Source organism: Plasmodium coatneyi, chromosome 4 (assembly GCF_001680005.1).
Source record: "Plasmodium coatneyi strain Hackeri chromosome 4, complete sequence".
Lineage (NCBI taxonomy): Eukaryota > Apicomplexa > Aconoidasida > Haemosporida > Plasmodiidae > Plasmodium > Plasmodium coatneyi.
The window spans coordinates 1,749,342-1,763,104 of record NC_033559.1 but is presented as its reverse complement, the minus strand read 5'-3'; the positions used below and the strand labels follow the sequence as shown (position 1 = coordinate 1,763,104).

Genomic DNA, 13,763 nt, shown 5'->3' with positions numbered 1-13,763 from the left:
CCTTGAAACTGTTATCTTAAAAATTGATAAAAGGGGATACCGCACACATAGTTCGGGTGGCTACACTTTTTTCCATTAAAGGGGTGTGTTCGCGCAAGTTAAAAGAGTATACATGTAGGAAGGTACGCATAAGCATAGACCATATGCACATCCTACTATATGCCTACATGTGCAGAATTAAAACCGACCATAAGGCGCGTGTCCCAGGAATCGCAAAATGTAGAATGTTGCCAAGGGGGGATTGGCATAAAAATAAATCAGCGCATACAAGGGCACACACGTGAAATGCGCAAAAATGAAAGGGAGAAGATCCTCCTCCAAGCTGCTGTATTCACCAGAAAAAAAGGAAAGTCACACAAAAGGAAGCACAACGGAACCAAATGAAGAAGGCTAAACAAGGAACGTGCGGCACGTAAAATCGTATACAACTGTGTAGCATACCTTCCTATGCAACATTTGCGCACTTAACTATAACGTAACACATGTACACATAAAAACCAATTCATTGGATTCCCAGTTTAAGCAAAAAAAAAAAGGAAAACTTTTTTTTTTTTTAATTCAAAGGTGGGGGTGTACAGAACAGGGGTTTCACAGTTGCATAGGAGCAAAAAAAAAAAAAAAAAAAAAAAAAACAGCCAAATTGGATAAAAAAAAAATTCATTTTGGCTGTTTTTTTTTTTTTTTTTTTGGCTCGTCCACCTTTGCGTCACCTCACAGTTGCTAACTTGCTCTTCCTTCATAAGCTTCACTTTGGATTTCTCAAAATTAAAATAACGGAGTCTCCCCTTAAAAAGAGTATGCTGATGTATCTGTCCTTGTTAATTTTTTTTTTCTTCTTTTTGTCCTTCACCACCTCCACCCAAATTTCTCGAACCTCGGTCAGCAACAAATTACAGTGTCTATCAAAAGCTTTAACCTGAAGGAAGCGAAATCGTAAAATGGTGTTAATGCAGATGAATGAATCAAAGGTGCTTTGCTCATACGTATGGGGGTACACTCAAATGTGTGCTCCGCTGGTGGGTCAATAAATCGACCAAATCCTATGAACAGGTCAGGCGAATTGGGTAAACTTCATTATTTGCACACAAAAAATGGGCGAAAGGAGTGCTCAGGTGAAGACGCATTTCCTTCGAGTTCTCCTTTCCTTACCCGCGCCAGAAGTTTCCTATTATTGCGGCAGTTAATTAAAACTTGTGCGTTGTCCTTGACGCACTCGGACAGGAGTCCCAAAGGACCATCCTCGGGATTGTCCCTGTTTTCCTCCACCGTCGTTTCGGTCTTCATTTTTCAGTAAAAAAAGCTTCGACGAGAAGCGCCTCTCGACAGTTTAACTCTTCCCAAATGATGGAGAAAATCTATCAGTGTGCCTGTTCACTCGGGCATGCGAGAAGGTTCTTTCCTTTTTTTTGTGTACACTGGGCATACGTCCGTTTGGACAATCTGCAAAAGGGGACAGCGAAAAAAAATATATATATTCACCAATTTTTCACATTAACAAACCTTCGCTCATTTGTCGATGAACATGAGGGCGTGTTGATCTCTTCCAAAAAGCGCTTAAATGTATTCCACTCCAGACGCAGCCAATTAAGCTGCTCGACTTCCCTCCACCTTTACAACCACACATTCGTTCGCGCGATAAGGGAAGCGGAGAACATTCTCAACGCAAAAAATCAGAGCACGTGAAGGGCTGTTTATCTTCTTCGCCGTTCTCTCAGTTTGCCTTACCAAAAAGGGGATAATTATCTTTACGTACAGGTTCGTTCCGGGTACGGTGTTTCAACTTTCAGTCGGCATTATTTTCGACGGGCATATAGGTACACGTCTCTCGATGTTGAAGCGAACTTGGCCGTTACCTTCTCTTCATTTTCTGTAAAACCGTTTCTTCTGCTAAAATCGCCTCAAAGGTGGTCTCCTCCTCGTTGTTCTATTTCTAAATGAGTTTTGCGTGTGAATCTTTTTTTTTTTTTTTCTCCCTGTGCTGCTACGCAGTATTATGGCCAAGGGGGAAAAAATTTACATAAAGAAAAAAGGGATAAACACAGGGGGGGGAAAGGAAATGTAAAGATGAAGGATAAATTAAAACAAAATAAGGGCACTTTATTTATTTATGTTTTTTTGTTCCCTTTTCGATGGTATTCTCGGCTTGCCCTGCCTGATGAAATGTCAATACTTTGTCGGAGCCGCGCATCCCGCAGGTCGCATATTTTTTTCCCTGCTTGACACCGCAACGCAACAAGTTTACCCACCGCAAAAAATGCGACATTCAATACAGTAGTGTTTACAACGCGTCAAGGCTCGAATATGGCGAATTGCTTTTCCAATTTTTTTTTTTCCTTTATTCCCGTTTACTATTCCATCATCGGCTCATCCCATTTGAAGATCACCTTGCATTTGTTTCCACGGGAAACTTCTCACATGTTTGCATATAAGGGTTAATGTACCCAGTAGCATTAATGATAGAAAAATACAGCAATGTTATCCTATCGTTCCTTTGACATTTTTTCGGCATGTCCCAACGTATAATTGTACAACTCTTCGTCCCTTCTACTACATCTTTCCTTCCTGTAGTCTACAAAAAGAGGTGACCCTAACTCTACGTAGCTTTCTCCCAAGCTGAACGCCCAGCTGATCTGCCTTATAAAAAAAAAAATATATATATTCCAAAGGTTTATGGACAAACGAACGCCCTCACTTATACCATGTATGTTGTGCGCCCCTCGCAAATTTAATTAAAAAGAAATGAAGCTTCACAAAAGCTGCAGCACGAGCGACGTGCTCGATAACTTCGACAAGAAGCTAAACAAAAATTACAAAATGTTTGAGGAGGAGACCATACAGAAGATGCATAACGAATATGAGCACCGCGTGAAGGAGAAGACCAAGGTGAAGGTGAAAAGGAAGGAAGCGCGGGGGAAGAAGAGGGCACGCGATGGGACGAGCGGGGAGGACGAACCGCAGGAGGAAGCACTGAACGAAGAACCCGACCAAAGCGACGAAGCAGACGATGTGGACGACGCGGACGAAACAGACCATGCAAACGAAGCAGACGATGTGGATGACGCTAACGGCCTGGACGAACGAACTACCTTCCGCGATCTGAACATCTGCGAAGAAATCCTGCAGAGTATAGAGGAGCTGGGCTGGAAGAAGCCGACCGCCATCCAGCGCAAGATGCTGCCCTGCGCTTTCCAGAAGAGAGACATTATCGGACTCAGCGAAACGGGCAGCGGAAAAACGGCTTGCTTCATAATACCCATCCTGCAGGAGCTCCGAGAGAAGAGGCAAAGCTTCTTCGCTTTGGTTATCTCCCCCACCAGGGAACTCTGTATACAAATAGCACAGCACTTTCAAGCCCTGGGATCAAACCTACTTGTTAACATATGCACCATATTTGGAGGTGTCGATATAGTCACTCAGTCTTTAAATCTGGCCAAAAGACCAAACATTATTGTAAGTACCCCAGGGAGAATTCTAGACCATCTAAACAACACCAAAGGTTTTAATTTAAAAAATTTAAAGTACCTTGTGTTTGACGAAGCGGATAAATTATTATCCCTCGATTTTGAAGCATCTATCAATAAGCTCTTACTAATCCTTCCAGAGAAAAGAATCACCTTTTTATTCTCTGCCACAATGACGAAGAGTGTAGCCAAATTGAAGAAGGCGTCATTAAAAAACCCAATCAAAGTTGAGGTGTCCAATAAGTATAGCACCGCCAGTACCCTCATCGAAAATTATATATTCATTCCGCTTAAGTACAAATACACCTACCTCTGTAGCCTATGCTTCCACTTCTCCTCCAGGTGCATTATCATCTTTGCAAACACCTGTGCGACAGCTCAGAAGTTAAATTTCTTCTGCAGAAATTTAGGACTAAAGTCGATATGTCTGCATGGGAAGTTAACACAAAACCAGAGACTCAGCAGTTTGAATTCTTTCAAAAGCAACCGTTATAACATCTTAATTTCTACGCAAGTAGGGGCTAGAGGACTGGACTTAAAGGATATAAAAATTGTAATAAACTTTGACCTCTGTTCATGTAAGGAGTACATCCACAGGGTAGGAAGAACTGCTCGAGCGGGACGCACAGGGAAATCCATCACCTTCGTGACTCAATACGATGTGGAAAATTTCCTCGCCATTGAAAAAATGCTCAATAAGAAAATTGACAAATTTAATGAGCTCGATGAAAACGACGTGCTCCTCTATCACGAGCAAACGGTCGAGGCGCTGCGCCTGGCCGATACTGAGATGAAGGAAAATCAGGACCTCTTACGCAGGGGCAAGTTTAAGAAGGTTCGGCGGTGAAGGGGCCTGCAGTCCAGCCGAATGCCACTGTGCCTCACGTGGAACCTGCTCGTCGGGACACATAGCCCAGTTCCCATTCGTACCGCTCACATGCTACGGAGCCTCCCTGTGTGTAGAGGGGCATTAACACACTAAATGATTTTTCCCCAGTAAACTATGCATAAGAATTGCCTAAATGCGCCATTTGCAATTTGTGCCAGTGTTATCCTTCTTTATCATCTTCTTTTTCTTCTTTTATTAACCCCATTTAGAGTTTGAAAAGGGGGAAAAAAATCCTTTTTAACGTTCCCCCCCTTTTTTTTTTTTTTCTTCATTTTTGTGTCACCCACAACTTTTTTGTTAAAAAAATGAAGATCAATCAATTTCACCAACAACACGACAGGTTGGCCGAGATGTTGCCAACCTGGAGCGGCGCGCTGATAGCACTGCAACGGCTAGGCCATATGTAGATAAATGCATAAGTGCATACATAAGCACATACGTAGGTATACCCGTATGAGTTTTTTTTTTTTTTTTTTTTTCTCGCCAAGTGGCGTATCCCCGTCGGAGTTAACTCCCCGCTTGGCTCACTCTCCTCCTGTTCATTGCTCACCCACGTGAAGAAGAAGAAGAGTGAGAAAAGAATAAATCAACTTGTAGATGTGCAAATGTAGAAATGGCGAACTGCCGCCCCGCACAACATAACAAGTGAGCTCCACTTTCGCATCGCACCTTTAGCAATGTGGCCATGCGGACAAAGCACGCCCGCTGCGTGATGCTTCTCTTCCTGAGTTGCGTAGAAGTTACCCCATTTGGCGTCCTCCCAGAATATCAACCTAACTTTCAACCACGCCGTGTCAATGGGCGGCCCAAGACGATCTACTCGCTCTCCTCCCCTCACCGTAACGACAAATCAGACACCCCATCAGTAAATATAAAAAGAAATAAATTCTTGGATGCTCAGGCAGAGAATGACATAGATTATGTGTACGGGGTAAATTCAGTGTCGTCCGTCCTGGTGAAGAATGAGCGGACCATTCATAGCGTCCTGGTAGGGCAGCATCTGCTACATAAGCCTGTATAAGACGCAGCGGTAGAGAAGCTGCCCCGTCTGAGGTCCTCACCCATGTCTGCGCACGTCATGCTGAATACTCCACTCCACCACTTTACCCCGCAGGTGAACGAGAAAATCCGGCTGAACAAAAAAACGCGCAAGGAGGCGTACCAGTACATATTCGACACGCTAAAAAAACGGAACATCCCAATAAAGACAACTAGCAAGAGGAAGATGGACGACCTGGTGGGCGGCTTCCCACACAACGATATCATCATGCAAACCACCTACCGTACCATGAAAAAGGCCAAACAATTCCTCAAAGACTACCCACATAAGGAGAAGCAGAAGCAGAAGCAGACAAACATTTACATCTGCCTCCACGATGTGTACGATAATATGAATATCGGGAATATCTGCAGATCCATTTTCTTCTTCGGGGGGGACTCCATATTTTTAAAGAAAAAAAAAAAAAAAAAAAAAAAATTGGAAGAAAGGCTACACGGAATGAAGATTGACACTCCTGTGCTCCATTCCAGTGTTGGCGCCTCTGAGTTTTTGGACTTCTTTCACGTGAATAACATGGTTCGAATGGCCCATCGAAGGACAACTTACACGTTGTTGCGCCTTTCCCGTGTAGAGGGGGAATCCAATAATACATGCATCCCCTGGGAAGAGACTCCCACAGAAGGGTAGACTTACCCAGGGGGAAAAGACGGTACTATTTAACTCATCACTTAATATTATTCCCCCCTTCAGCTCACCTTTATGGACGACTTAAAAAGCTGCGGATTTAAAATACTTTCCACCTGTAAGATTGCATACGGATTGTTCCTGGAGGGGCCTTCCCCCCGGAGTTTCGCTCACATTCATTTGGTTGTTTCACAATACACATTGCTACACACCGCGTAATAACACTGCTCCCCCCTTAACCCCACGCAAGGTTGCCGCCCAAACGACACCATCCCGAACAACCGCCTCGAACAATTAGCAAACGTGAAGCTGACCCCAAACGAGAAGATTTTTATAATCCTAGGAAATGAGACCAAAGGACTGAGCAAGGAGATACTGGAAAGATCGGACATCTGTATATACATAAATGGGCACCGCACGGAAGAAGCTCCTATACCTGACTTGAACCCTAATGAAAAATTTACCTTAGACAGTCTCAACGTAAATAATGCCTGCTCCATCCTACTGCATCACTTTACCTCTCATTTGTCGTAGTGCCTGCATTGACGAGGGGGACAGCCCCGTCGGCCTGCGCTCCGTTGGAAGGTGCACAAACTTATTCAGCAATTTTGTCATGTTTGTAACGTCCGTTTGGTGGGTAGCAGATTCCTTAACTGTTAAAATTGTTAGTACTGTTAAACGTATTTGTGTAAAGGCACCCATGCGTGTATATGTTCTCACGTTTTGGAGTCTTTTTTTTTTTTTTTTTTTTTTTTTTTTTTGTCGCAACGTGTGGACATTTCCCAGGTTGAGGCCGGTAGATTCTCACCTTTCATTTTACCTCCCCATCGGATGTGTACCCACACATGTAGTACTGTGTATGATGGAGCGCGAACAGAGGGGGAAACACGTCACGCATGATACGTATACGGTGGGGGAAGCAAAAGGGGCAGTTTCTCCTTTCTGACCGCTGGTTATGTCCCCCATGACATACATAGGGTTGTCCCGTCCTTTACGTCCATCGTTGCTTTTCTCCCTTGGAAGGGAATACTGAACTCTGCTTTCACTGAGGCATGTAATGGTTGCAGACCATCTTCAGTGTTCACAAATTATTTGGGTTTTTTCTTCCCCCTCCGAATAAGGTTAAAAAAAAAAAAAAAAAAAGTACGCCAACATATCATACGCCTTGGGATGCGTACCCGCACTCAACTGGATGAGAAGAAAAGGTGTGCTTATATACGCAGGTGCTACTTGGATGGTGCGCCTTTTTTTTTCCCTACTGGGATTGAAGGGCACTTGCCATTTTGCCTCCCTTTTTTAATCTTCTTTTTATGGCTACTCCTTTCCCAATTGTTAACTCATTTTGGATTTTTTTTTTTTTTTTTTTTCCAACTGGGTAAAGTGCTACGATTTAAGCATTTCACTTTTTTTTTTATGTAAATATCTTTTTTTTTTTGTGCATTTTTTCTTTCCCCTTTTAATGTTCATTTTTGTGTGTTGAAGAGGTAAGGCATCGTGAAAATGCTTCCCGAGCGGGTTTTTTCCCCCATCAAGATTGCTCCAAAATTGCAGTGACACACTGGGCCGTAGTTGGATAACCAGCACATCACTGCCGTGAAATAATTTTCATCCGCTCAACAAACTTCCGATCAGCACACCGTCGGTTTAATTCTTCCCCTCCTTCATAGCGTAAAGTGAGGGGCCAGGACGAGGGACATACGTGCTGGCGTACTTTAAATAATATGTATAGAGATACACCCCACTTCCTCCTTCCCCTCACGGAACAGTTACACATCCACTGACCGATCGGAAAAAAAAAAAAAAAACGGGGGACCTACAAAAACCGCACACCAGACATATTGTTCGCTCTCCGTAACCTTTACAATACCGCTCGGACGGGAAATGACCACGTCCAATGTTTTACCAATCCTATAACGTCGCGTCTGCTAGAGGAAGGAACAGAAGAAGTAGAAGAGAAAAATAAAAATAAACTCCAAAGTATAGTCAACGTCAACACAATCGTGCAGGGCTCACGCCCGACCTGATGCACTTTGCAGATCTCCCATTTGCCGCCCAGCCAGCTGAGAATACCCCAAGCAAAATCCATTTAAAACGCAACCTCTTTCATAACCCTGCTCGTATCACCAACCGGGGAGTTACCCACCGAAGCAGGGACAAACGAACGAACATGAACGTCGCTGTGGTTGCCATCCAACGCACACTTTGAAGAGGGTAAAAACGGGGGAGAAATAAGTAAGTGGATCCTCACAGATTGCCGAAATTAGACAATCAGATACGCAACACGGGTTTATTTAAAAAGTCACCACCATTTTGAAAATAACCCACAGAAAGTGGTCAGCAGGAGTATCCCCCTGAAGGCTTCCCGCTCAGCGCCGTCCCACGCTGCGACCCCCCCAAATTGTTTTTAAAGCATTAAGAATAAAGGACAAAACGAACCTGTGCCTGCCACGGGCTTGCTGGTCAGTATAGACCCCTCACCAACACATAAATACACACAAAGACACACGTGAAAAAGCGATTCCACACACCAAGTCACAGCATGATGAGCCAAAGTGGGAAGATCTCGGGACCCGATACAAGCCACATGGATACGTCCTGCCCCTCTTCGAAAGACGCAATCAATGAGAAGAGTGAAACACAACCAGAGGATACAACTCAAAGGAACTCAATTAGGCAACATAAAAATGGCACCCTTGCATTTGCCACGAGTAATTTTTCAAACGAAAGGAGTAACGTAACCATGGTCCATGAGGAGGGGACGAACACGTACGATCAATTCGTAGTAGAACTCCCCTCTAAAACTGACACCAATCCGAAGGTAGTAGAAGCACCCAGTGAAACCCACGGGAAGGGAACTAGTCCCACCAACGCAGGTGAGAAAAGGAAGAGTCAACCCCCTAACGAGAAGATGACCTCCACAATCTCCTCCACCAAAACGTACGCCGAAAGGGTGACCCATGAAGGCAAGGCCAACGAAACGGGGGTGAACGAAACCAAGACCAATGATGACGTGGTCGAAAAAGATGACAATCCCGTCACCGACGAGGAAGAACCCCAATTGGGACGCCCAGCAAGCGATTCTCAAAATTTTCCCAACGAAAAAAAAAAAAAAAAAAGGAAGAAAAAAAAAAAAAAAGGCAACACCCCTCATGGGGTTAGAAATGCCCCCACGAATGAAAGTATGAAGGAACAGGCCAAAGGCGAAAGTAGCCTCCAGTACGACTCCTGGCACGAGGTGGACGATCCGTCCAACCGGAATACGCCAACCAAAGACGATAACCCCAATGGAAGTGACTCACTCCGGGGGGATACACAACGGGGAAAGGACCCAACAAGCGTGGATATGCCAACCAACGAGGACACACCAACCAATGCTAACCACAACAGGAAAAACCCACCAGACGGATGGCCTAAGAAAAAAATAACCCTCCTTAAGAGGAACGAAATGAAGTATGAGAAATACACAGGGGGCGGAAATTATCCCATAGGAAGTACCCCTACTGGAGGGAAGAATTGGCACCAAGACACATCTCAGAAGACACTCGAGCAGAGAGAAAAGGAATATAGAAAAATACGAGCGAGGATTTTTTCCAACTTTAATAAAAAGAAAAATAGCTTAAAACTCCCTGATGACTGCATGTTCAAGGACTGTTCTAACGGTATGCAGGATGCTAACACAGCTAGCCATTTCGCCATGCCGGTAGGAAGTCCCTATGGCGCACCGGCTAACAACCCTTACGGCGCAATGATGAACAGCACTTACGATACAGCAATTAGCAATGTCTACTCCTGTGCGATGAGTGGACTGTACGGAACAAACTTTTGTAACCTCCCCCCTAGTAACCATGACGGCCACCTTTACACACATAATGGTATGCACTTAAGCAGGATGAATGCGGCAAACGATGTGCCTCCACCACCACCGAGCTTCTTCCCCACCAGTCAAACAGTTTACGCAAGTTATATGTACGATATGCAGAACCAGTCGAGCTTTTCCAAAACGGGTTCTCCCTTCCCCTTCCCCACCGAATCGAACGCGAACTGTTACCCCCATTATAAGAATATCAACTTCCTACCCGGCAGGCGTAACCTCCCCAATCGTGGAAAAGCGCAAATGGCAGATAATTGCACCAAGGGTGATGTAGGCAAGGACAATCTAGTAGGTATGAACCAATACGAACTGAACAGTGGCCGTTACAACAGTGGAACGTATATGGACGGAGTGTATACCACGGGTACCTACAACAACGATGGGCATAACAACGGTTTGTATGCCTGTGGGTTGCAGAGTGGAATCCCCCCAAGTGACCCCATGCAAGGCACTGCACTGATGAACCACCCAAAACAGAACAGCCTCACGAACATCACACACGTAGATTCGTTTAGCCAAATAGCTAGCCAAATTAAACTTCCTAACGTAGGCAGGACAACGTTCAAAGGAAATCACTTTACTTCCTTAAGTAAGAATATGAACCAAGACGTTTGCAAAAAAAATAAACCACCAATGGATAAACGGATCAATAATAGCACGAGGAAGAAAGGGGCAAATGGAATTCATCACAATGTCATCTCTGCTGAGGTGCCAAGGCAGATGGACTTCCTTCACGGGGGGATGGAAAACATACACAACTCTGCAACTGTCGTCAGTGGGGGATCCACTTCTCGGAGGAAGAAAAAGGAAAACATCAGGGGTGACAATGTCAGTTCCAGTGCCAGTGCAAATGCATGCACAATGAAGAACACCAACTTGGTGAACACCCCCCCGTTGAATTTCCTCACCAATGATATGCACCCCTTGGGAAATATAAACCAAAAGACGACTGACCATGTAGAAAGTGCGAAAGGAAGGCGAATACAACCAGGTGCTCCCCCATTTAACGCCAAGGGGGAGACCCACCCCATGAACCAGCAATCTTATTGCACTGATCAATCAGCGGTCACCCCCGAGGAACAATTAGAACAACACACAAATGAAGAAGGCGCTCTGGGTGAACAAACTAATTCCAAGAGAGAACAAAAAAACGCATGCCCCGTTCAGGTAAATGTGCCAAATGAGGCACAGGGACTTCCCCCACCGCCACCCCACTACAATGATTCACGACCCGGAAGGGATAACCAATTAGGAGGTGCAAAAACCACCACGAATGACAGTAAAGACACACATATCAATGTAACCTGCTCAAATGAGGGAGGTAAGAATGGACCCCCTCCAAACCTAGACGACATGACCGATAACGCAGAACCGAAGGGAAAGAAGAAAAGGAATGCCAAAAGGAAGAAAAAAAAAAATGCGCAGGGTGATATGGCAAAGGGGACGGTTACCACGATGGGATCATCCATTGGGCCACCGATCACCACCGTCACCACCACTCCGACCAACGGACCAATGCCAAGTACCACTTTCCTGCAAAAGTACAAAGACCCCCTCCTTGCCATAGACGAACTAGAATACTGCAGGGATATAACCCTATACGAAAGGAGATTCGACAGGGGGAACAACACTTTAGAAAACACGAAGAGGTACGATGTAGACTTCCCTTCTTTGTATTAAAAAGTTAGGTACCACCACCACCACCCTCCGTGGGGACTGCAACTCCTCTACACAAATCAGCCGTCCGAATTTTTTGTTTATTTTTAATTCTTTCACACCCACGTAGAGCAGTGAATATGTGTGAATCTATATCGTGTCGTTTCTTGTGTAGGGAGGTAAAAGGAGTCAGGGGGGTGGGGTTCTATCCCGTCTGAGCGTCTCACCCTAATATGCCTTCCCGTCAGTTATTATCCGTTGTAGATGCACGCATGCCGGTGTGCATGCCTGCACATGGGCATATATACAATTACGATTATGCGTCCTCATGTGGGTTCCCATTCCCCCCACTCACATGATGCATTGCCCGACGCCCGCACGTTTTCCCTTTTTTTTTGTGTGTATATAACCCATTTGAAAGAAACGCAAAAAAAAATTCAAAAAAAAAAAATTGTGACTCCCCTGATGTAGGGGATTCGACCATTCCTACAAAGGATAACACGCATCCAGGGAAGAAAAGAAAAGTGCAACTGTCACGAGGGGACACGCAGTTTAAGCTTCTCCCGGCACTATCTCCCAACAGAGAAACCTTTGCAGCACCTCCTCCTTATCGGATTAGAATGTCCGACGAAGAAAAAAGGGGAAAAGTCGCATAGGTCGACTTCTCACTCAGTTATTGCCACTCCACATCCCCCCCTAGGCAGTAGTAAGGGTTTAGGTAAAATCTTTGCTTCGGGCCAAAGTGGAAATACAGGAAGGACAAAAGGAAGGTCATCGAGACAAGCAACAATGCCACGAATTGGACGTAGATAACTGCGAAGGGGGTGGTGAAAGGGAGAGGAGAAGCATAGAACATTGTAACGGTCGTGGTTATTTGCACAGTTTTCTCTTCCACAATGGGAGGGAATTCCCTTCCGGTTTGCCATTACGTGCAGTCCAGGGGGCACCCACGAGGGGCACCGTTGCCAAGGCGACAAACGACCACACAGAAAAAACTAAAAAAGGGGGGTAAATATAAAAATGGAAAAATGGAACAATGGAACAATGGAACAATGGAACAATGGACACCGTAGGAACAAATCAAGCAGGACAAATGAAGGAAGAGCAGTGCATCACGCTGCGTGTGTGCCCTACCGGCCCCAACGTAGAGACAGAAAAACTTATTCGTTGGCGCCGCGTCACACTCGATGAAGACGTCCCTACGGGGGGGTGACAAGGGAGGAACCATTGGTGTAGGTACAGAAAAGAAAAAAAAAAAGGTGCGTAAATCAACGGAAAAATGCATAACACAACGCAACAGTGAAGTGCCGCACGGATTTACTCACTCCGCCAGGGATGCCGAAACAAACAAACGCACCATCGCCCCAACTAGCGGGTAACGCAGCCCTTGATATACCACACTTAGCACAACATAAAGGATCCAGTAAAATAGAAAAAAAAGGAAAACGAATATATCATCTCCCCCCTTCATCCAAACGCAGATAAGATACAAAACAAACTGAGGAATGTCCTCCAAAAATTTATTCACAAACATATAGGTTTTTTCCATCCTGCTGAAGAAACACAAAATGGGCATTTCATCCCCCCGAAAACATATGACCTTCTTAAACACGCCAAACAGACTAAACAAGTCGTGATGCTCCTCTGGAATAACATTTACAATGAAATACTTCCGAAGGTGAAAAGTACAATGGGAAGTGATATGAAAACAGAGCAGCCAAATAAATGCCACTGTGTGAAGTGTCCCACGGGGTACATTTTTCCATTCCGTCTGTCTACCCAGTTGACATTGACAGGCCATCTTTAGCAGAAACACCCCGTCGTTAAGTAATTTGAAACACCTGTTCACGCTGAAGAGGGTCACCTTCGTTTGTTCCTTCCTTAGTTCGTTTTTCGTCCACACCTGTTCACACGCATAATGCGTTACGGTCGTTTGGTTATTCTCCCCAAAGGTACCCCCCTTCGTATAGTTGTTCCCCTCGTGGGTCATCATCTCGTCAGAGTAGCTTCTCCTTAATTCTTCACTTAACCACTCAGCATAAACACCTTCCAAAGGGCATCGTTCCATCATCTGATCGCCCTCGTTTTGTCCCTCCGCTAAGGATTCATACCTGTAGTGTTCCTCCCCTTCCTCGTGGGTGCCCTTCACTTGGGGGCAGCTTCGTCCCCCACGAAGACCTTGCAACATCTTCAGTGTTTGCG

The 13,763-nt window shown here is 45.0% G+C and overlaps 5 protein-coding genes across 5 annotated transcripts; 3 read left to right on the top strand and 2 right to left on the bottom strand.

The window, feature by feature from the left end:
• Positions 1-689: 689 nt before the first annotated feature.
• PCOAH_00009700 (Small nuclear ribonucleoprotein Sm D2) lies at positions 690-2,143 on the bottom strand (the record flags this gene model as incomplete). Its single annotated transcript, XM_020057779.1, has 3 exons — positions 690-916; positions 1,150-1,440; positions 1,726-2,143. The coding sequence occupies 2 exons, from the start codon at positions 1,282-1,284 to the stop codon at positions 746-748; spliced, it is 306 nt and encodes a 101-aa protein (XP_019913172.1).
• A 596-nt stretch (positions 2,144-2,739) lies between these two features.
• PCOAH_00009690 (Uncharacterized protein) lies at positions 2,740-4,308 on the top strand (the record flags this gene model as incomplete). Its single annotated transcript, XM_020057778.1, has 1 exon — positions 2,740-4,308. One exon carries the CDS (start codon positions 2,740-2,742, stop codon positions 4,306-4,308), a length of 1,569 nt encoding a protein of 522 aa, XP_019913265.1.
• A 590-nt stretch (positions 4,309-4,898) lies between these two features.
• PCOAH_00009680 (Uncharacterized protein) lies at positions 4,899-6,568 on the top strand (the record flags this gene model as incomplete). Its single annotated transcript, XM_020057777.1, has 4 exons — positions 4,899-5,338; positions 5,465-5,926; positions 6,101-6,152; positions 6,285-6,568. 4 exons carry the CDS (start codon positions 5,036-5,038, stop codon positions 6,566-6,568), a joined length of 1,101 nt encoding a protein of 366 aa, XP_019913285.1.
• A 2,005-nt stretch (positions 6,569-8,573) lies between these two features.
• On the top strand, positions 8,574-11,585 carry PCOAH_00009670 (Uncharacterized protein; the record flags this gene model as incomplete). The annotated part of the gene is made up of 1 exon (XM_020057776.1): positions 8,574-11,585. The coding sequence occupies one exon, from the start codon at positions 8,574-8,576 to the stop codon at positions 11,583-11,585; it is 3,012 nt and encodes a 1,003-aa protein (XP_019913233.1).
• Positions 11,586-12,234: 649 nt separating this feature from the next.
• Positions 12,235-13,749, bottom strand: PCOAH_00009660 (Uncharacterized protein; the record flags this gene model as incomplete). Its single annotated transcript, XM_020057775.1, has 4 exons — positions 12,235-12,374; positions 12,491-12,556; positions 12,696-12,760; positions 12,887-13,749. The coding sequence occupies 4 exons, from the start codon at positions 13,747-13,749 to the stop codon at positions 12,235-12,237; spliced, it is 1,134 nt and encodes a 377-aa protein (XP_019913251.1).
• Between the last annotated feature and the right edge of the window lie 14 nt (positions 13,750-13,763).